Source organism: Lissotriton vulgaris, chromosome 4_1 (assembly GCF_964263255.1).
Source record: "Lissotriton vulgaris chromosome 4_1, aLisVul1.2, whole genome shotgun sequence".
Classification (NCBI taxonomy): Eukaryota; Metazoa; Chordata; class Amphibia; order Caudata; family Salamandridae; genus Lissotriton; species Lissotriton vulgaris.
In genome coordinates this window covers 583,434,105-583,458,196 of record NC_141691.1, presented here as the reverse complement: position 1 = coordinate 583,458,196, position 24,092 = coordinate 583,434,105, and the positions used below count along the sequence as shown (strand labels likewise).

Here is a 24,092-nt window from a genome sequence, read left to right as displayed (position 1 = left end):
TGATTACACTGATGTTACGTCTCTTTCTCTTATTAGAATCCGCCCAATGAAGCCATATGAAAACCTTATTAAGTAAATGTCACGAGGTATCCAGCAAGAAAGATGTAATTCACGGAAAAGAAAAGTCTGGCTTCTCTCGTCCAAGCCAGCTACCATATGTACCCTCCTTACAGATCTTGTCTTCTGGAAATAGACGACAATGTTTCTGGACATGTTTCATGAGAAAAAAAAGGTCTACTCGCTTTCTATTTCCGACTCACAAAGACTTAAAACCCCACATGGGCGCAGATACTTAGTATATCCATCCACGGGCTTACCTCTTTTTGGTGCTAAGAAACCAAGCAGAAGAAACCCATATGTACAAGCTGTGGTCAGGCCCCAAGTAAATAAACAGAATGTAGTTCAGCCTCCAAGTAATGCCATTGATAGGTCTCTTATTCCATAAAGTTGTAGCACAAACAGGATCCTGGCAACTCGGCAAGGAAGTCTACAATGGTAAACATGATTGAACGAAGGGTACCACTACACCAGAAAGAAGAGCGTGACCGGAGGCCCAGGCTAAAAAAATGCTGTGATAAACGTACCCCATCCACTTGGATAGACACAACGGACTCGAGTCCTCAGAGAGAAACAATCATTTTACGGCATGGCCTCTATAAAGGCTGTGTCCCATATGCGACAGGGCTTCTAACTTGGATAAATCTACTTTACATAGTCCTCCAGTCTCCACTCATACCAAAGGGTCAGCAAACTAGTCTGAATGAAAAGAAAATTAACAGGAATATAAATGAATACCATTTAACCCCCCCCTCCCTCAGGTCAATGCAATAGCCAAGGGGTACTACTTCATTTGATATTGATATTATGCACTCTAGCCCTGCCCTCCGTTCTCTTTTAAATTACACTTTCGCTACACATTATCTTTTCCTGGCTGAATTAATGCAACATAGAAAACATACCTATGGCTCAGAAATACATGAACATTCTACAGCCTATGCATATGCAACAAGTTCATCGTGCAGTTCCCAGTATCATGTGCAGGGGCTACAAGGCGCCAGGCTTGGGAAGGCTACCAGGATTTTTTGTTGCCCAAAAACCTGATGTCAAAACCATCAGCTACCCGTTGTTGAGGGTGAAGGGGCCCCCCCCCTCCATCTTTTTCCGACACATGAAGAATGACTGTCAGGCTGAGCAATGGTCAGCCCGACAGACTCTCTTTATGTTCGGTCAGACATCCAGGTGCAGAACATTCGCTAAATGCGCAGGCGCCTGGATGCCTGAGCTGAAATTTGCCAGGCTTAAGATTACACAGCCAGGTGGCCAGGACCTCCTCATCCCGTCAAAGTCTTCTGTGAGCCTCGTACTCGTGATGAAGGGGTTGTCACTGAGAGACTCAGACCAGGGAGCTTCAGTTCTAACCTGTTGACCGCAGTGCGAATTCGGCCGCGGTGTGGGCATTTTAATCAGTGGTCGGGGTTTGGACTGCCCCCAGCCATCCCCCGCACAAGCCTACCATCACGTGGGACAGTCCCCAGCCATCCTCAACATGGAACGGGTTAAGCCCTGAAGTGCCTAGGGCCGACTGTCCATCAGTCAGCCAATGAGAGGAGGCAGCAGTCCCAATCCTCCAGAAACCTCTGAGGTTTTCTTCTGCCACCCAAGATGTAGCCTGGTGAGTGTTTCTTTTGGTAATGTTGGATGAGTGTGTGCATGTGTGTATATGTATGAATGTTTGTGTGTTTATGCTTACATGCTTTGAATGGAATGGGGGGGGCGTGTGTATGTGCTGGTCGTTTGTGTATAAACCAGTGTGCATGTGTGCCCGTACCACCGCTGCTGCACATATTACGGGCCCCCACTGATCAAAACGTTATGGGTTATTATGCAGGGCATTCTGGAGTATCAAACCACTGTAGTTCTAAACATAAACATCGCATTACATTTCAACTCATGTGGTGTTTCCCATCTTAGTTGCTTGTCCTGGTATCCTACACTTTTTAAAGGGGGGACGATTCCAAACCAGAAAGCTCAGTATCTTCGATGTTCTGTGAAACAACCAAAGTCATTTTCTGAAAGACAAACTTAACACATTAAGATCTACGAAAGCGCCTAACATCTCCAAGGGTCAGATGTATTATTTCGTAGTGCAGCACAGCAACGAAATGCCCTGCAGCTGCTGTCATGCCCTGTGCTGGTGCACTATAAAAGTTGTCTGGCACCACGCACAACCTTTGCTTCATGGTGCAGAGTTGTGTGCGTGCTGTCCAGCATAGGATATTTGCTAGAAGCATACTTGTTCAGTACTTAATCCTATGCCTAGACAAATTCTGAAACTTTCCATACATCATATGTGTCTTGGCATTGCAGCATTAATGCAATGTGTGGATTGCTTGGAAAAATTTAAGCAAAATTATTACTTAACCTGTAAAAGTCTGTTCGTAGCTGGTTGTGCTGTGTATTCCCATGCTGTGTACACTCTTTTCATCTAGTTTTTGGCTCTGACATTACATGTTATTAATGCTCTGAAGAAGCTTCGAGTTACCTTGAGACATTTACATGCAAGTTTATTTGGCACAGTACAGGTTGCAAGGTGGTGCTCCATAAGCTTTATTTGCCTACGGATAAGGGTCGTCTTACGGTCCCAGATCCTGAACAATACTATTTGGCATCTCAGCTACAATGGGTGGCCCGATGGCTGGCAGGCCATAAGACTGCAGATTCTGCCACCACCTCCCAGGCCTGGAGCCAGCCAAACATTTTACATCGGTTTCACCCTTGCTCAAAAGTAGCAATACCTTGCCCCACTCTGCTGCCAGTGGCATATCGCTGCTACAAGGTGTACTTTTTTCTTATGAAGACAACAGTCTTATATATATGCCCCAGTGCTACCCTTGCTTGGCACACCAATGGGTAGTCACATCACTCTGCAGCAGAAATAGCCCCCTGGCATGAGATAGGCTTACATACCCTAGGCGACCAGTACCGTGACAGCACTCTCATCCGCTTTGAGTCTTTGATCGAGGACAATGGTTTGCCTGCTGGTCACTTCCTTCTTTATAATTCAGTCATTGGGGTGCTTGGGAATACATGGAGTAATATGATGCAGGAACACCAGATTCATCCCACTATTCAACTCCTCCACATACTAGGTACTGGTAGACAAATAACACGCTGGTTTGCTGATTTCCTACGTACGCATGAGGTGACACTGCTCACTTCACTGCACATACACTGGGAGACGGACCTGAACCGTCAGTGTACAGACGGGGAGTGACCTGCCATGATGGAAACCCTGGCTCATGTCCTACGGAACCCCCCTTTTCGTCTCATCCATTTTTATGTTCCTCACAGAGCCTATCTCACGCCTAGCAAAACTGTTATTTCCAACGCATCCATGCCGCTTGCCCCCGTTGTGGCCTGGTTGAGGCACACTTCCTGCATATGTTGTGGGCCTGCCCGTCTCTCCACCAATACTGGCAGGGGATCACTTCGTATCTGTCAAATTTAATCAGGTGCTTCTTACTACACACAAGAGGTCTGTCTAGTGTCTACTGGGCTTACACATAATTAACAATCAGAGGGGGGAGAGAGAGAAATCCGAATGGATTCATTCTCCCTGGGCATATTTAAATAAACAGTTAGAATTCACTCCTTGAGATTAAGGGTGTCTCCTCCACAGTGGGGAACACCTTTATGTTTTTAGGTCCCCTCACACACCAACAGGCCCCTTGGTGTCATGCTTCATCATCGGGGTCATCGTACCCCTCTACGGGGTACGGCGTGCTGCGACCTACGGAGACGTGGGAGCACTTGTTAGACTATGTGTGGTGTTGGTGAGGGGGTATTTTGAATAAATGTGAGTGTATTGTGGGGTTTGGGAAATAGTGATAGTTAAAAAGAACCTGGCTCGTGGGGTGACTAAAAATTATTTAATAAGCCCCCGGGCTGGTGCTGTTAAAAATGAGGGTGGGAGGTCACTACGCTGACAATGTGCGTTACCTCCTTTTTGTGTGCGTCGACATGTTTCGGTGCCAGAAGCACCTTCTTCAGGACGGGGTGCACAAATCCCCACCTTACTCACGTTTCTCTAACTATGATGATAATTACCGGAGCCACGTAGGGATCGATCTGGAGGTATTTCCTCGTAGAAATCGTGCTAGTTAGCACACCAGATCCTGATGTTTTGGCTCATTAGGTTTATCTACAACTCCAAAACAGTTGATCAATAGACAACGTCTTTTTTTGCTAGGTACATTACTTTTACCTGCACTGTAATTTTTCCTCACTTTTATTAGAAAATTCTGGTATTAGTTAGAGAAACGTTAGTAAGGTGGGGATTTGTGCACCCCGTCCTGAAGAAGGTGCTTCTGGCACCAAAACATGTCGACGCACACAAAAAGAAGGTAACGCACATTGTCAGCGTAGTGACCTCCCACCCTCATTTTTAACAGCACCAGCCCGGGGGCTTATTGAATAATTTTTAGTCACCCCACGAGCCAGGTTCTTTTTAACTATCACTATTTCCCAAACCCCACAATACGCTCACATTTATTCAAAATACCCCCTCACCAACACCACACATAGTCTAACAAGTGCTCCCACGTCTCCGTAGGTCGCAGCACGCCGTACCCGGTAGAGGGGGACGATGACCCCGATGATGAAGCATGACACCAAGGGGCCTGTTGGTGTGTGAGGGGACCTAAAAACATAAAGGTGTTCCCCACTGTGGAGGAGACACCCTTAATCTCATGGAGTGGATTCTAACTGTTTATTGACTGGGCTTACACAGCAGGAACAAGAAGCATAGAGCTACCTCTGGCTTCCTTGACTTGGGTCTTTTGCTAGCCTAACGCTTAATCACTTGTAAAATGGAAGTCACTTACCCCCATTGCTCATAGCCAGGGGGCACACTATGACCATGTGGGCTGAGGCAGAAAGCATTGCCTTACACGGGGAGGGCAAGAAGTGTTTGCGCTAGTATCCCTTGCCCGCCAGCTGGGGTGCTATCCGAACTGATTTTCAATCAGCTTTACAGCATGTGGAGAAGCTTCCTGCCCGCTCCCTGGGCACTATATTAGACACCAATTCTTTGGAAACGCAGCACCGACAGGACACATTGCTGGACCTGCACTTACCAGTTTTCAGTACTGATTTATGGTTTCTCTTAACTGCTGTTTTGATGGAAAGTAATGCATGTTGGTGAATTAGGTGGGGTTGGGCCTGTTTTTTTCTTTTTTGTTCACTGTATTGAAAATGTATTTCTCATTTTGAGTAACATTGTATCCTTCTCGAGCTATTGGCGGCTGAACTTGTTTCTGGCTTTGGCACGCTTACTTGTATAATGAGCAGGAGTAATTGGTCATAAGCTATCATTTGTGCATCAGGCATTGCCCGTAACCATTTCACATACAATAATGTATTTGACTGTCATCCACTTCTGAGCGAAGGAACTATTGTGGTAATGATGTTAGAAATGTTGTCTTTGCTATTTATGGAAACAAAAACTCAAGAAAAAGATTTAAAGGGAAAAATAGAACGGAAATGAAATTTTGATGAATAGAGAGGTTCAAATTGTGGTCACAACATCCTGTCAAGTACCGCATTCAAGTTCCAAACAAGTGCTGATGGTGTTGAAGAGGATATGATCCTCCATAAAAGCTTTGACTATAAGGATCCTAAAAAGGGATGAGTGGTCCCTGTTCTGCATTTGTGAAGCTACAGCTGCCAAGTGAAGATGTATGGAAGTGTATGCTAGACCTGCTGTATGCAGATGTAGGAGATTTGAGGGGCAGTAGAGCACAAAACACTTCCACTTCGCATGCATGAGCGGATGGTCTACACACTTAAAGCAATATAATCATAAACTCCTCTGGGAGTTTTATGTATCCACATTCTAAGATCTCAGATGCTGAATTACTAGATTTAGCTGTCCGAGTTCCAGGTGTCTCATAATGCCCTGCTAATGAGTCAGAAGGCTCAGTCTGATGGGAAGCTCTTTGTGGGGGCTGATAGACCCTACTAGGCACATTGTGTACCAAGGCTGGGTTGATGCCACCAGAATGAGGGTCATGGGGACTTGCATCATCTTCCTCGCCACGCATAGGATGAGTGGGAGAAGTGGAAAAGTGTAGGCAAATGTCCTGATCCGTTTATCCATACTGCATTACCTGTGGACTGTGGGTATCTTGAGTGAAGGTTTGGGCTTTTCTGTTTTCTTGATTTGCAAAGAGGTCAATTGTTGGGTTTCATTACTTGTGAAAGTATTGTTGTAGGACTTGAAGGTGAGGTGGAGTGGGCTTGTTGATGCATCCTGTGTGGCAGATACACAAAGTTGTTGTGAACCACTGCGAGGTGTCCTGCCAGAAGCTGTATGTTGTGGCCAATCGCTCGGTGCCGAATCTGATCCCCCACAGTAGATAGCAGAGGGGAATGGGTTCCCCCTTGTTTTTGTATGTAATAAATTGTTGTCATGTTGCCCATCTTTATAAGGACTACCTTGCCACAGAGTGAATAAAAGGCTTTGAATGCTACGTAAATGCTAGTAATTCCAAGTAGTTTATGTGCCGGCTCTATTGAGGAAGGTCCATGTGCCCTGGGAAGTTACGCCACTAAGATGTGCGCACATGCCTATGAGTGATGTGTCGGTGGTATTGGTCACTTGTGGAAGATGGTCCAAGAAAGGCCTGCCTGGCAGCAGACTCTTGCTGTTCCACCAATGCAGACACCACTGAATGCTGGTTTTTATCAACACTAAATCTTCCCACAGACATTCCACTTGTGACCATTGACCGGTGGAATAACTGTTGTAAGGGGCACATGTGCAATCTGTCGTACGGTACAAATGTTATGCATGATGCCATCATCCCGAGCAAGTTTCATTATTGTAGTAATTTGTGCAGACTGAAAAAGAGGCATCAGCTGTTGGAATACCATCATCCATGTACCAATGCCATGATCAAAAAACAGTTGGATCTGCAGAGGTTGTAGGTACATTGATTCCTACTGCTGTTGCTTCTGATCAGCCAGTCGTCAAGATGAGGAAAGACACAGATGCCCGCTCTTCTCGGATGCCATGAGTCAGACACTTGGCAAAGAGTCTTGGGGCTGTTTTAGCCCCAAAGGGCACTACTGTGAACTGGTCCTGCTGTCCACTTACCACGAACCGGAGGTAACAGTAATTGTTGTGGTGGATGAGGAATTAGATGTGCTTGTGGTTTAACTAGATAAATTCTTGTTGAAGCAACTGGATGTTGTACTGCAAGGCAGTCATGTGAAACTGATCTGACACAATGAACTGGTTGAGCAGCCTAAGGTACATGATGGTTCATAGGGTTTCGTACCTTTTCTGAATGAGGAAGTACATTAACACACTCTTTCGCTGTTGATGAAGGGGTAGGGGCTGTATGGTGCACTTTTGAAGGTGAGCTTGAATTTTCTCTTGTAATACAATGAAGTGATGCTGACTGAATGTCCATTGGCATGGTGGTATATTGGGTGAGGGGGTTTGAAATTGAGGCACTAGCCCGCTTAGACTACGACAAGTACCCATTGGTCTGATGTGATTTCCACCCAATGGCAGCGAAAGTTTGGGCGAGTCAGTGCTTTGGAGTGGAGGCTTCCTTTCTAGAGCCACCTCAAGCCTTACCCCTATCATTGTTACCTCCTAGCTACCCCTTGAATATCCCCTGCTGGTCCGGAATTCGGAAAAGGACTGATGCTGCTTCTACTTGTATATCTGTAGCAGGGTACGCAGCATAGTTTTTACAGCCCCTTGTTGGTATAGTCTGCGAAAAGAGTCCCTTTAGGTGTTAGGTCCTCAAGGATTTTATGATATCTGCATCTTTTTAAATTAGTTTCCAACATTTTTCCCACCTGGGGACCAAAAAGATGTTCCCCATTGAATGGAATGTTAAGGAGGTGTTGTTGAACCTCCTGTTTAAAACCTGAAACCAAGTATGTGTGTGTGGAACAAGACACTAGAGTTAACACCAGTGCTTGATTTGAGCCGGTGGTTTCCGGTGCTCGGCACCGGCACTTAATTGTCAACACCGGAGCTTGTGACAGTCTGCCACAAGGTTGCGCTGTCTGGTTAATTTAGAGAGAACCACAACAGTTAATTATTAAAGCAATATACATTAAAAATTACTATTACCTTTCACCAAACCCCTTCTAATAGCTTTGGGGGCCTGGAACAGCTCGAATTGTCACACTTGTAGGAGTGTGATGATTAGTACTTGTGTTAATATCATTGGCAGCATAGCAGGGGAAATGTGTGGTGCAAGCTGCAATGGCCTCCTGACGAGAGCCCTGGCACTTATTTCTTTACAAATTAAGGAGTGGTTAACACTGCGGGAGGCAGTATCTGCGGAGTCTAGGGCGTATGTTTGCATTGAAGATCACTTTCCGCTCGACAACTAGCTCCTCACCACTTTCCCTACAGGCGTCAGGGAGATGCTGCATAACAGAGGAAGGGCCCTCTTTCTGGTAGTGTGAACCACCAGAGAGTCTGCGGGAACCTGGCCCCTGATGTAAAAGGGTCCTTAGTAGTGGTCTTGTATTTTTTCTCTATGCAGGATGTAACCACCCTGGCCCTGATGCGGTCTTTCATATTTTCAGGGGCCAACCTGAACAGACCCTTCAGCACAGGTAAGAATTGAACACTACATTCAGTCTTACAGAGGATCTCAACCTAAAAGCCGTCATTGTTTTCTACTATGTGGATGCAACCTCACGGAGACAAGCAGCTCTCTGTATGACAGCATGGGATGCTGTAGTGTCAGCTGGTGGTGATGGTTTCACCAAGTATGACTCTAAGTCGTGATCCTTGGAGGGGAGGGTCGACATTGTAATCATCCTATTGGTCATCCCCATCCCCTGAACCTGTGGACTGATCATATGAGTCAATCTCCCTGAATGGGCTATATGGGTCTGAGAGAGTGGACTGACCCTTTCTGGGGGCTGTGACAGAGGTAGAGGAGGAGGCAGTGGCTAGACTGGCCTTGGTGGTGGAGGTGGGTAAGTGTGAAGTGGACAGTGCCTAATTTGGTGTAGTAGGTAGAGGTGAAGCTGGAGGAGGCTCCTGGGGACTAAGTGCCAGGGAGCTTCATACTCAAGTTCCTCAATGAAAATGAGCCTCATATTCTTTGGATTTGGAGGCAACGAAAAAATGGGCCTTGTCTGCTCAGGCTTTGCTGAAACCATGCCTGTTTCAGGGTGTTTAAAGAGGTGCTATTGTTTAACGTCATGCTCTTCTGCCAATCTCTCCATGATGGGAGCCTTGGAATTTGGCACTAAGGGGCGTTTTAGATTTTAGCTCTGCCCTTGGCCGCAGTGTTTTCGACTCTGAGAAGGGGTCAAAGTAGGGCTTGGATGGTGTCTCAGCTCCATTGGGGGTCCAAGGGAAGACAATGGACCAGAGGCCTTCTTTTTAGTTGGTAGGAGGCTCGATGACAGACTCTAAGGAATGATGCTTTCCCCCAGGAACAGAACAGTTTCTGAAGGTGTGCTTTTACCCCACCGCTAAGAGCTGTACTTATAAACCTCAGGGTTTTCTTTGTTTTTGGTCCCACCAGAGTCAATGCCGAAGGGTGTTATTCCTCTTCGCTGGAGACTTCTGAAGATACCATCTTGGGACTGGAAGTTTGTTTAGTGCGTAGTCTGCCAGAGGGGTCCGCCATTTATTTTGAGTAATCCTGCTCCCTTAGCAGATATAGAGAATAAGACAGCGATTGAAAATGCATCTTTATATATGTCAAGAGTCTTCCTCCAGTACCACAGCACCTTCTTGCAACAGATGGCATGACAGGAGTTGTACATGGGCTTATGGTAACAGACCTCATGCTAATCAGCCCAGGAGTAATTGGAGTTACAATATGCGCAGAAACTAAAGGGAGGTTGCTACATCTGCAGACATTCTCCAAGGCCAAGTCTTCAAGTCCTTTGTAACTGAAAGGAGATAAGACTGAGTGACATGTTCCAGGCCATTGATCCAATTGTGTGGACTGGAGCAAACACAATTGTTTTTGGCCGGAACCGATAAACTGATGCAGGATGCCAAGTCACCACGACGAAACGTGTTGGTCTCTGAGCTGTAGCTTAACAAGTACAAACCCAATAGCTGGAAAAAATAATCTAATGGTGGAGTTGGAGCCCATGCGGATTATGAGCACAGGCGGGTGTCATTCAACATCTTGTCATTCAAAACTTCTTTGAAGAAAAACAACTTGTCGTCCAACACTAGATAGCAGGAATATGGAAAGCATGTGTATCTACAGCCACACATGCTATAAACAAATTTCTCCTTGTTAACAAATGCTTCAAAGCAGCTTTAACTTTTGGCCAAGATTCACAAAAGGGCACATTTCCAGCGCAAGATTTCATTTTTACTGGAATGTAAATACCCTCGCAAGACTTTGCTTACACCTGCACAATGTTTCTGTAATTCTAGGCATAAGTGTAACATGACACAACAACAGTGTAACCCCGTCACCCTTTGGATATTAGCTTGTGATGAAAGACACCTAGGTGTTCTGTGAAGTAATTTTGTCATTATCATTTTACACATAACAAACACACATATTAATATAGAACATTGAGCATAACAACATTCAAACTGCATGTTTTGATGTATGCACTGGGGACCCTGTTGCATCCTGTGAAGTGAGTTATTCTGTAAGATTATGCATGAAGATGGCGCTTCAGAGCAGATCAGTGTTTGGGCATGGCACGTTTCATGCGGTTGTGTACCAGCACATTCAACAGCTCAAAGTCAGTTGGAGAAGCTTTTATCCCCATAATATTATGGGACTAGTGTGGACAGGAATAGGTAGGATCTTTGTTAAAGATGCAGCAGCTTAACAAAGAGACTTACAATTACACTGACTTTCAATCTAATGTAGCCCCTCTTCTCACATCTAATACATGTTCTATTTTTACTGAGAGGTGTTTGTCTAGTAGACACTTAGGATTATGACCCAGCTCTATAGAATAAAGTGTTGGCACAGCTCTGGGTGAAGAATCCCTTTGAAGCAACAATTCTTTATGTGGGCCTTTTTTTCCATTTACCTGGTGTCAAATATATTGTACTCGCATTTGAATGTAGGCAAGGCAGAATTGGAGCTTGAACTGATTGGAGAACCATTGAAGGACATGAGAAGCTGTGTATCACTGTAAGCCTGAAACTGGAATCTTCAGTCCTCTGTGATACTAAGAATTGAGCACTGGTACATTTCAATGTTCCAGAAGCATGGTGGACTTTGAACCGAAAATACCTGCATTACTAATTTTCATCAGTCAGGAAAACCATCTGCAGCTTTTGAAGGCAAATACATGGGTCTACTGTATGAAGCGAGACAGTAACTGGCCTGAATCTATAATGTGATGGCTATTTTCTGTGATGTTCAACATCAAGAACATGGATTTGTTCAAAATTTGATTATCTGACATTCAGGATATTGGACCAATCAATGGTGATCCTGAAATTGTTTAACCACTCAAGATTTTCACCCAGCACATCTCGCAGGGTGATAGCTACTTAATTTACTTCATGGCAAAGTCTGTTTTTTTTTTTTAAAAAGCTCAGTAATGGTGGCTATTTTCAGTGCCACAGGGATAACTCATCTATGAATGAAAGGTTGATAATAACTGAGACTTTAGAGGCAAAAGGATTTAGGAATACTGCCAATGTTCATGCTGGGTCAAAATCGTCCTCTTCATCTGTAGGTCTGAGTTTTTATAATCATTCTTTATGTTCAAAATAAAGAACACAAATTTAGGAGACGTGAGCCTCAGGACAATGGTTTTGAAATGAGTCACAGGACAATGATTTTGGATTCCTATCCTGAAGAAACGACTGCCATACAGTTTATTGATCAATCATATCCCAGACCAGCTATTCATTCAATTCATCTTTCGGTCCCCCGCCGAGTCCAGCTAGCAAAGTGAGAAATCTAGGCGTCATCTTCTTTTTTTTTTTTTTTTTTTTTTTTTTAAAACCTTTATTTATCAAATGTACAATACACAGCGTCTGCCTACAACCCCGCAGGGCCGGCCGCTATGACATACAATAGAAGGATAAAAAGGAAATTATTAGAACAGAACGCTGTTAAAGCCATCTCTAAGCAAAGAGTGTCGTGTGGAGCCGCGAGCAATAGTAAGAGGATAGAAAAAGGTTTAATTTTATAGTTTTGTCGAGGTCAAAATTATAACACTACGAAGAGAGTAGAGGCAAAGAAAAGACCAGGATAGCTATCATCATTCAAGAACACTGACCCCCGACCCCAAGGAAGCGAGGAAACGCAGAGGAAAAGAAGAAGGAGAGAAAAAGAAAAAGAGGGCCATAGAACAAAGAAGAACACAAAACACATCCCATCCCCCCACCCTGCATACCAACGGAAGGCCACGGCCCACCCCCCCCCAATAGGCATGCCTGTCGCCCCAAGAGTACCCCCAAGTGGGAAAGAGAATAGAGAGAGTGAGAAAGGACATCCCACTCCCCAACTCCCGGAAGAGGAGGGAGGAGCCAAATTCAATATGGTCCCGGTCCCCACCGGCCCCGTAAGCATCCCCCCGCCAAAAGTATCACATGCAAAACAGTTGTAACAAGCAGAACTGCAGGCGGGGAAATCAAATCCAAATCTGAGAATAAATCATACAATAGGCAGTCCCATGCTCAAACAGTGACAATCTCAGCTCGACCAGTCCATAAACCGATAACAAGGAAAAGCAATGAGGCCCCGGCCCGATCCTAGGTACGTCCCCGAATAGAGTCCCTGGAGACGACTCGCCCCCTCTGAAAACAAGAAACAACATGGCAGCATAGATTAGAAAGCGAAAGGCGGGCACAACATTATCTTTCACGGACATATCCGCCGTACAGTCTCTTCCCACTCCGTAAGATAGTGAAACCATAACAGTCTTAATTACAATGAAAACGGGGTGGGACATTACGGTGTGCACAATCCAAAGCGTAGTCGAAGATGTTCCAATCTGAGTCCCCATTAGCTCATCAGTCCAGATCTACAACCAAAGTTCTTCAGCCCTGGCCAGAGCGCAACAGTCCCCCTGAGCACATCAGCCGAGGAAAGCCTAATCCGCACAGAGCCGGGATATAAAATGGCCACAGTCGATGAAGAAACAGGAGACGGGGACAAAATGGAGGTCCCCAGGCGGCAGCCGCACCATAGGCAGACAGGAGAAGCACCCCCATATACACAAACGGACATACCTTCCATCGCCGGGAAAAAGGCACTTGGGAAGCAGCAGGCTCAGGGGGATACAGTTGCCGGGTGAATGGAGGTTGGGGAAACAGTAACTTCTCCACAGGCAAGGTCCCAGACTCCAGTATCATGTGCAACAATGTGTCCCCGGTACCAATGCCGGACTGCCAATCACGGGAGCCGCGGTGTAGGCTGGCGTTCCGCACCTCCGTGTCAGCACTCGGTCCCACGACTTCCCCCTCCGTGATCGTCAGAGCCGAGTCAGTGCATCCCTGCGAGACGGCCGGTCGGACCCACTCCGTCCGCCATGTAGCGTTGCCTCCCATCATGGTAGCTAGTGCACGCGATTCCGCCCTGAGCTCGATTAGTGCCATGAGGACATCCCGGCAGGTCGGCTCTGTCTGCAAGTTATGCTGCTCCGCAGCGCGAGGCCATGCACGCCTCACCACGTCCCATTTAATATCTGGCAGGGGGTCGCTGGCATGATGCAGGAGGGTAGTCTCCGCGACAAGAAGGGCAGTCGCCATTTTCGGTGTCTGGTGGGGCGCAGTACTGGAGGAGGACAAAGACTGTCTCAGTGAGTCCGGGATCGGGCGGAGATGCCTCTCGATTCCGGAGCGTTGCGCTAGGAGAATCACTGCCGCCGCGGTGCAAGTCTGGGCAGTCTTGGGGGGATCCACTTACTTCGAACGGCGCAGGGCAGCCCCAGCCGGGGAAACGATAACGACAAAGGAGAGCTGGACCCTCTCACACTAATCACGCAGGGCTGTGGCGCAGGTGATGCAAAGGAAATCCGTCCGACCCATCAAACAGCGTTGATTCCAAAGAGTGGATCCCCACTTCCCGGACACAGCAAACGCATGCCGGTCTGAAGGTCCACGGCGGCCAGGAGCAGCACTGGTCTCAGCGCACGGGCATGGGGACGCCGCCCGATGCGACGATATCTTCGGGAATCCAGCAGGTAGGGACCTCGGCGGGGAACCGGGAATGTCTGTACAATAGTGGCTATGGTCCGCTGCGGTGTAAGTCCGGATTAAAGATCAGGATATATGTGCAAAAAATATCGGCTTGCGGAGCCGAGAATCGAGCGTCCGTTCAGGTCGCCATCTTGGCTCCTCCCCCTAGGCGTCATCTTCGATGCTGGCCTCAATTTTATGGCACATGCGAATAAAACTGCGGCTTCAGCTCATATGAAATTGAGAATGATTAGGAAAATACTACCTTTCCTACCGAACACGGCCGGGAAAACACTGGTCAGCTCACTAGTCCTGTCCTCCTTGGACTATTGTAATGCTCTATTCTTAAATGCCCAAGTCCGAGTGACAAATAAGATGCAGTCAATCCAAAATGCAGCCGCACGAATGCTGGCTGGGATCCCCAAGTTCGCACCAGTTACAAACATCATTAGGGATCTCCATTGGCTCCCGATACGCAGCCGTATCAAATTCAAATCGCTGTGTATTGTTTACAAGTCACTCAATAATCAAGCTCCCCACTTTCTCAAACAGAATCTTCTCCATCATGTCCCAACCCGATCTCTTCGTTCCTCTATTCAGAACTTCTTGGCTGTGCCTTGCACTAGAACAGTCACCTGGGGCGACAGGCGTTTCCTGGTTGCCGCCCCTAGACTCTGGAACACCCTTCCTGCACATATCCGAGCAAGTCCCTCCCTGTTCACATTCCGCAAACAGCTAAAGACGTGGTTATTTGACCAATAGCCTTGTATATCTTCTTTACCCAGTTGCTGATCCATCCCTTAACTAGCGCCGAGACGTTCACGGGTATTCGCCGCGCTCTACAAATGTCAATAAATAAATAAAATAAATAAATAAATTCAATCGAGGCCTAATGAAAACTTCCTCTCACTATATATTTGCTAGGGAAATTTCAGCAGCTACTGACTTACCAACTCCAGCCTCTCCATAACCAAGATGGGGTGGGATGATGACTGTACGCTTCTCGCCTACACACATATTCTGGAGACCCATATCCATTCCCAGAACAACTTGTCCAGATCCGAGGACTATATTGTAGGTTTTTCCATAATCAATCCTAGAAACAAAATAAAACATAACTTTTATTACTGAATAACACTGCATACTTTATTGAGCCTTTTTAATTTAGAACTCATATGTTGAATTCAATCCATTCAGTTCTCATTCTGCTGATTTTTGTTGTTAGATGCAGCTCATTTTTTTTTAGCTTACGCTATTGCGTGTTTTTGGGAAGAACTACAAACCCTCTATATCCTGTGACATGAAGGGTCTATTGTATGTAACAGAATATTGGTTTTGTAAATCATGACAAAAAAATTGCAGTTGAAAAAGTTGTCACAAATGTTTTTCCATTTTTTTTTATTTTAACAGTTTTTTTATTTGGGGAACGAAACGTTGAAATAAACAACAAATGCGCTGTATTCCCTCATCAACATGCTACGTATTTCTATGCAAATTCAATACTTTACTTTGAACAGATGTAGCTGGCGATCCCCTAGGCATTCTAGTGGCGTCGCAATGCCTTTTGCCGCCTCGTGGTGGCTATAAGAGTGGGAGAGGGCTGGCGATCAATTCCTGCATTTGCTGCCCCACCAGCCGCAGGTAAGGGAGTGGTGGTAGGCTGCCGCCCCCAAAACTCATGCCGCCTGTTGTGGACCACCCCCCCTGCTATGCCACTGATACAGTGACAGCTTTACAGGTCTTTAGAACAGTGCATCCCAGCTGCATTCAATAGTCTTTTATGGGGCAAAAAGGATATAGACTGATTATGGGAGGGGGTGGTGATCTATTGCCTCGTTTGCTGTCCTGCGCACCCGCAAGTAAGGGGGGGGGTGGTAAGCTGTCACCCCCTAAGCTCATAGCTGCCAAGGTTTCAGATTGCTATGTGTGACATTTTCATAATTCCTGTGTAATTGTGAGTGACAGTTCAATGACTAGGAGTGACATTTTCTCGCAAGCAAAATCAAGCAAGGAAGACTAGGAAACCATATAAATATCAGCAGTGGCACCCAGTTGAGCAACAAGACTCTCTAAGAAGATGTTAAAACTGTTGAAAATAACCAGAAACTGAAGCACCTAGTGCCCTTTTAAGCTGACCGTACTGTTAAACAAAAAGAGGACTCAGATCTGCACCACTCATTGACAGTATGTGCCATGGCAAAGAAAAGAAAGTTTCTGTAAATTTCAGCAAAGTGAGTTATTGTAGTAGGGTCAGATGAGGACTGTTTTTCAGATTGGGTCTCATCACTTGAAAGCACACATCATCGTTCGCTGGGGCACTGAATGTATCCCCAAGGAGCAGACTCCACTATTGAAATTTTGAACAGGTGTTCCTCTTTAATTTCTTCTGCTCTGACAAAAGTAAAATTTATTAACAGCACTGATAGTTTTACGAGTTCAGAGGTTATAAGTAATGTTTAATGTTGCACTTACTTGGATTTGAGGCAGGCTGATACATGTTCTCACTTCTGTAGGCAGCAGCCCGGCCCCAGTCGTTGACCCCTAATACGCAGAATCATGAATATACCACACTACGCACTCTGCACAGAGCACGTAGTGGGCTGAAAGGGGCGCGCAGTAATCTCTGGACTGCTTCAGGGCGGCAGCAGGCTCACAACGCCGGGTCAGCATCAGCTAATGCTGGAGGGGTCGGGTGAGCTTCAGAGAGGCCTAGGCAGCCCGCGATGGTGCGAGCGGTGACCTGCTCATCACCTCAGCTGCCTCGGACCTTTTGTAATAATACTCTACTCCTGCCTCTTGTCATGACTGATCCGTCCAGTGAATACCGGTGTGCATTATTGAGTGGGCACCAAAATAATGAATGCGGCGTGGCGGGCAGTGGCAAACTAAAAACAAGCATTTACAATGCAACGGTCTCGCCTTTGCAAAAGTTAGAGCTATTGGCATTGTAAATGACAACATTTTTATTTATGTGTTGGCTTTGAAAACAGATATATAAATGGCATTGTCATTTACAGTGCAAATAGCTTAATCTCTCGCAAATCACTCACACTCACGAGCTCAAAAACAAACTAAATGCCGATTTGTACATGTTATGTAAACAATGGGCGCTATTGTGCCGGAGAACTTCTTTATTCTGTAAAAAAAGTAATACAATCCACTATCAATATAACTGTATTCTATTTCGCTTATTTTGGAAAGTTCCAGATATCTGCATCCAGAAGCTGGCAAGAGAGTAGGCACTGTCTGTTGGAGTAGAGCGGGTTATGCAAACCTTGTAGGCCGAGTGCCCGAGAATCCAGCGTGGCCAACCTCTGTGCATAAACATAAAAGCTACTCCCAGCCAGGGGGCAAAGATAAGAGGAGCCCCGCTACGGTGTCCAGGAGCCGGGGAGAGGCGGCAGCAGCGCTCCGCCCGTCTATCTCCAGTTACAGAGCAGAGGCGAGGGGGGGGGGAGTGGCCGTGCAGGGCCTGCCCACAGCGGGATTAAGAAGCTTTCAGGAGTTTGCAACAAAAAAACGCCCACAGAATGCCATGACGAAAAAAGGGGCGGGAATTAAAAAAAGACACAGAAACGCCCACGAATCGCATCCAGCCGGTGGAAAATCTCGGCTCCCCCACTTCTACACATTGCGTGATCCTGAGAGCACCGCAAGCTCAAAAACAAACTAAATGCCGATTTGTACATGTTATCAGAGCAGGGCTCGGGCCGGTGCGGGCTGTGCCACTCGCCCGGGCAGTGTCACCAATCGGGAGGCGAGGGGGGGAGCGGCAGTGCAGTCCCTGCCCACAGCGGGATTAAGAAGCTTTCAGGAGTTTGCAACAAAATAAAACGCCCACAGAATGCCATGACGAAAAAAGGGGTGGGGCCTAAAAAAAGACTCAGAAACACCCACGAATCGCATCCAGCCGGGGGAAAGAGTAGTTGACACCCATCTCTTCCAATGGCTAGCCTCCATTTATGGAGCTAGCCAATGGAAGAAGGGGCGGGTTCAAGTACACAGTAGTGAGATAACATAAAATCTCGGCCTGCGCCAACACTGCTGCGCAGTGTACGCTAGGTCGAGACCTAAAAACCCTGCTGCTCACCCTGCCGCGCTCTCACAGAGAGTTACTCATACAGTGTTAGTTGCAATCACGTGACCTCTTCATGTCACGTGAATGCCGTGGGTACTTCGGGCCGGCCGCAGCAGCTGGGCTAATTATGAATTCTCATTGCTGCAGCCAGAGCAGCCACCAGTTTGGCGCGACGCTCCTGACCTGCCATTAATGAGTAGACTTTGCACACTACTACAATCACACACTCAACCAGACTTGCAGCAAGCTGTCTGTGCTGCTTGCTCATCGGGAGTGCACTGTTTGGCCAGGGCATCGACTTCCTTTGCACCGGCGGTGGTGTCAAGGAGGCAATACAAATGCGTGACTTTGCATTTTTGTACGGTGATGTGGACCACTGCACAAAAATGCGTTAGTATCACGCCTGATGTGTAATTCTTGGCAGGGCTGAAAGCTCATGATGCCAGAGGCGGAGCCCCCGCACCCTCCCCCCTGCTACCCAACTGATAGAGTGACAGCCAGGCGCGCAATGCCCATTTGGCTCAAAGGGCTTCAGACACCCCCCCCTCCCCCTCAACCCCCCCTCCCCCCCTCCCCCCCGTCGTCCTGTGTCAGCCCGGGCTGAGACAGCTTCCCGGGCACACACACAGCCGCACCTAAGTACTTCACAAGTCTTTAAAAGACCATGTACTTGTTAATGAGGCTTTGTTGTTCTTTCACCCCTTCTTAGAGCCCAAGTATCTTCGCTCTGCCGATTGCTGGAAAGTATCTATTGGCTCATCAGGTAGTTGTCTGGCTTCGCGCAGCAGGAAGCATTCGTAGTCAGGGTTTGTGAGTGGCTCGAAGGGTGCCGTTAGGGCTCGTTTCAGCGTGCCATAAGTGAACAGCAGTCTGGTTTCTATGACGGATTTTCCCAACTTGTGGATAGCTGCACCTCCTAAATGCAGGAGAATAGGACGTTGTCTATCATAGTCTAATGCCACAGCTGCAAAGTATGTCTCGAGGTGCTCCACCCATTCTTTCCACTTCACAGCTTGAGCACATGGAGGACCATCAACTAGGAATGGCTCAACAGGGCGTAAGGCTGTCACAGTGTTATCTATGGTTCGCTAGAGTGGTTTGATCGATGAGCTGTGGTAAGGGTTCTCCTCCCTCACTAACAACCAACTTGATGGAGCACTGCCATGACCATGAGAATCTGTACACAGTGTAGCAGGTCCATGCACAACAGGCCACGCATGTTAATAGTGCCCCTGCTTGTTTGTGTTTTGTGCAGGCACAGATGGTACCATCCAGGGGATGCCGAGATTCATAAAGGGCAGTAGGTGATGAAAAGACCCCCAACTGGCCTCTCCTGGGCAAGGAAATGAACGGCATTGGCTGAAGGACTGACAGGACATGCCTCACCAGTGCATCAGATGTGGCTTCACTGCTCCATGATGTCTCCCCATCCAAGCCAGACACAACATCAGAGATGGGTGTGCCGGCACTGTGGGCTGAGCAGCAACGGGGCCACAGATAGAAGCAGTACAATGTGCAAGGCCATTTGAGTGCCAGTGGGTGGCAGCACATTGCACTGTACGTGCAGGCCGTTCCCCTGACAGTGCGCAGGTGATGTGCTGCCAGGAAGGCGAAAACCTGCAGTGGAACACTACCGTGCAGGGTACAGGCCGGCGGGCTGCGCGCCAGAAGGGAAATGAGGCGGGGAGCAGCACAGCAGCCCACGGGAGGCAGGCGAATAACAGAAAGATGGCGTGTTCAGTCTGTCCCATTGCCAGTTGCTGCGTGCCTAGTGCTGTGCTGCCTGCAGATGTACGAGGGGCAGCTTTGCATGCATAAATACAAGGTCACACTGGTGAATAGGACTAAAAACACAAGGTCAGCCTCAGGCCCTTTTATTTCCTCTGGCCCCTACCTCCCTGCCTGGACCATAGGAGATATGTTTGGAGGGTTAATTGGGGAACACCCCTCCGTATTGTTACATAGTGGGCTCACCCACTTGCGAAAACATAAGACTATATGACTGATTCATAAAATATTTCTAGATTACAGTATGCAGGACATACACTTTTGCATGGTTTATGGTTCACAAGTCTTTGGCTGATAGACTAAGATTTTTGACACATGAGCAGCATAAATCGTTGCTGATTTACAAATATTTTTGACATATGAGAAGCATAAATCATGCAGATCATTATGTACCCCGTGTATATGTTGCTCACGTACATTGTTGGCTCACACCTGTTTTCCTAACTTTATGTGTACCCTGTATGCATTGCACGTACACAGTACACAAACGTATGGACAAAAAAACCTAACAAACTTTGGATCTTTTCTATTGATTTTTTTTCAATTGAATTTTTATTCATGTATTTCCTTCAATGTCACTCCTTTCTTAACACAGTTTAAAAACTGAGAGTACTGATGTACAGTCCCACATTTTCCGCATCACTTATATTTAAACCATACATGTATGGATGAGTGAATGAAATGTGCTCCAACTTGTTTGTGAATACTCGCAAACGCATCAGTAGTTTTATGTCTCTGGAATGCATTTCCTTGACTTCTAAGTTCAAAAGTAATCCTGCCTTGATAAAGATGTCTGTGTAAACTACTTTTATGACTCATGCACACGTTTACATAAGCAGAAATTACATTCCGTACTGTAAGCTAAAATTCCACCAACAAAATAGACCCAATTGTTTTTACCTCCCTGACAAAACTCGCCACAATATACTGCCCTTCAACTCTTCTATCACTGCTTATCTTAAGCGAGGAGAATGGACCTTTTTTTGCAAGACTTACCTTCTTTAAAGGAGCAAGAATAGCGTTCCTCCTTTTCTATCATAAGTTAATGTGCTTTTTGGAAATGCATGATTTCTTCAAGTTTTCACCCTCTCAAACATTTCATAAAGTTCCTCTTATAAAGTAGGCACTTTACCAAATCTAGAGGCCTCTATTTTCACGTGAATCTATTCTGAATCTTATAGCTCTTTGGGTCGAGCTATTTATAGCTCTGAACTATTGCAGGTAAAACAACACTCTTGAACAAGCGGATTCCTCCCAATGCATGTTGTCTACTGAAGCGTGACACTTCGCCAGGCGCGCGCTTGGCCTCACACTCCATGCCCATATGCTGTTTCCCTCCCACTCGCTTGCTCCCCTGCTCCCTTGCCCCCCCCACACCCATCCGCCTCGCACACCACCACTTACAAAACAGTCGCCAAATGGATTACACCCTACTGTTCTCTTGACATTGATTACATTTTGTGAAACAGAAACGAAGACAATGTCACAGCATGACTCAGTCCATACTTCTTCTTTTATGAGGAATGCAGATTACAAAGAGGACACTAGAAAATGTGATGCTTGGTCTTGCAAGCTGCCGAGGAGCTCCCGTCACAGCGAGAGCTTCAGACTTCAAAGGAATGCTCTCCCCCGCCCCCCTCTGCGCAATGCCAGTTATCTGCCATGGGCGTGGTCTGCACCCTCACGAGTCATGTGCATATTCTATGGATCTGGCGGCTGAACTCCATTGCCCACCTGTGTTTCTTTCAATTATTCAGCGCAGAACCAGGTGCCTGATTGCTTACTTTGGAACACTTTACCATTTGTAATTATTTAAAACAAGCACTCAACGTCGTGTTTCTGGCAAGCGCTTTGAAGCCCGCAGCACATGTTCTCTTCACAGCGCGTCGCCCCCTCCCCTTTCCTGTCACCACTCCTCAGAAGTGCTAGATAAGCAGAAACCGTCTGCCAACCGCCACATGCGCAGACATTACAGCGCGCGCTGTGGTGACATGTTGCTGAGAGAGGCTGATAATCCCACAAAGGGGGTATATAGAGTACAAACAAAGACACAACAAAGGAAAATTTTCCAATTTGGAAAAACTGCCCTTACTCACATACCAAGGTATGTGACATGCTTCATCATAGGGCCTGCTACAAACGCCCTGGTGTAGCCACATCCAGGGCGGAGCATTAGGAAGGGGGAAAAAATAATAAATTCCACACTACGAGACGTACAACAAAATAAATCAATATGTACGAGTAACACACATAAGTAGTAGAACGTGCAGTGAACACCTGGTGGCTTAACTGATAGTGCAACAAAAACGTGCAGTAAGTATGTGATTAAATAGAAAGAATTACTTTATTAGACACAGTTTGATACCTGTAACGCGGTGTCCCCGACTTTGATCCCCGTTATGGGGAATGGACCTGATCAATCACCAGGGACTACGAGACATACTTCACATTCTCCCTCTTGTATCCCTCAGCAGATGGACTATCGAGGTGCTGGATACGAGGCTGCGTCAGGCCGAGAAGGAGACAGAGACTGGCCCTTTAACTATCAGGGCGAGGACGAGTGGGCGGAGTTCCAGGACGACGGAACGCCGTCAAAAGCGGAAGCACAGGACGACGAGGTGTGCTTGTACACCTGGAGAGGAGACAAGGAGAGAGGTCGGAGAAAGACGGAAGCAAGTTGGACGGAGGAGTCACATACTGGATGAGAAGTCCTGTCCGAGGAGGAGACGCCTGGAGGCCAGCGATCCCACGAGCCGCCCAGCCACTCACCCGGGGGAGGTGTGTGGCTTGCCCTGGTGCGTAATCGGCTCAAGGGCTGGGTGGGACGTAAGGGCGGTCTCGTTGTAAAATAGCGGAGTCCCTGGTTCCCGGTTTTTCCTACCCTGAGCACACCTGCGTCCCACTCACTTATATATAAGTTCGGAGCACGTGTGGGTTTACTTCCTCACTCCCTTTTCCCGGTAGTAACGGTCTGAGTAGGACAACCTCCTCACTTGCTGCCTTTTCTTTTGTTTCCTTACGGCCCGGGGGAGAGAAGTTGTCAAGACGGACCAGGACGATACAAAACCCCGACGAAGCCAGACCGGCTATCAGAGGACTCTGTACGTCGAGCACCGAAGAAGGAGAAGGTCCCGAAGTCGATCTCCCCGCCGTACAACACTGCTCAGAAAGACTTGTTCTGACCATTTGTTGGACTCATTAAAGCCCGTTGTAACAAGAACCCGACTGTTGCCCTTCTCTTCTGTCCCCGCGAGTCCCGCACCGGTTACAATACCCCTATCAGGATTAAAAGTAAGAAAAGGATGGGAAAATGTCTTATTGAGAAAATGAGGTTCCTCGAGAATTCCCTCCTACCACTGCTGAAGTCAACATGTTTCGACCGCTTGCATTGTGCCTAAAAAGGTCACCTCGGTCTTCATCAGGACTGTTGCGATCAGAACCACTTAACGCCCTGCCGTAATTCTGTCCATCAACTGTGTTTTTTGCAATTTTCACCCGAGTGGACTGGGTATGCTCAGACGTGAGTCCCAGGCTCTCCACATCACTGGAGTCAAGCGTTCCAGGCTGAAGAAGGCTGATAGCCAGAAACCGGTCCTTGGATGCTTGATTCCGGTCTAGGAAAGACATGGCTTGGTAGCTCGGGCTGGACTGTTCCCATGAGGCACGGGGTCAAGGCTGATTTGCATATAGCCATTGTCTGACCTAGGGTGGTGTGGAGTGCAAAAAACCGATGGATTTAGGCCCAGATCTTTGTACTGGGGTGAATGTAAGGCATTGTTCTGCATTCTGTCCATCAACTGTGTTTTTTGCAATTTTCACCCCGAATGGGCTGGGTATGCTCAGACGTGAGTCCCAGGCTCTCCACATCACTGGAGTCAAGCGTTCCAGGCTGAAGAAGGCTGATAGCCAGAAACAGGTCCTTGGATGCTTGATTCCGGTCTAGGAAAGACATGGCTTGGTAGTTCGAGCTGGACTGTTCCCATGAGGCACAGGGTCAAGGCTGATTTGCATATAGCCATTGTCTGACCTAGGGTGGTGTGGAGTGCAAAAAAA

The 24,092-nt window shown here is 47.0% G+C and overlaps 1 protein-coding gene across 1 annotated transcript in view; it reads right to left on the bottom strand.

The window, feature by feature from the left end:
- FKBP9 (FKBP prolyl isomerase 9) overlaps window positions 1–24,092 on the bottom strand; it is a 181,343-nt gene that overhangs the window by 31,289 nt on the left and 125,962 nt on the right. The window contains exon 8 of the mRNA XM_086964801.1: window positions 15,124–15,269. Coding sequence (XP_086820927.1) covers window positions 15,124–15,269 — 146 coding nt within the window. The remainder of the gene's footprint in view (window positions 1–15,123; window positions 15,270–24,092) is intronic.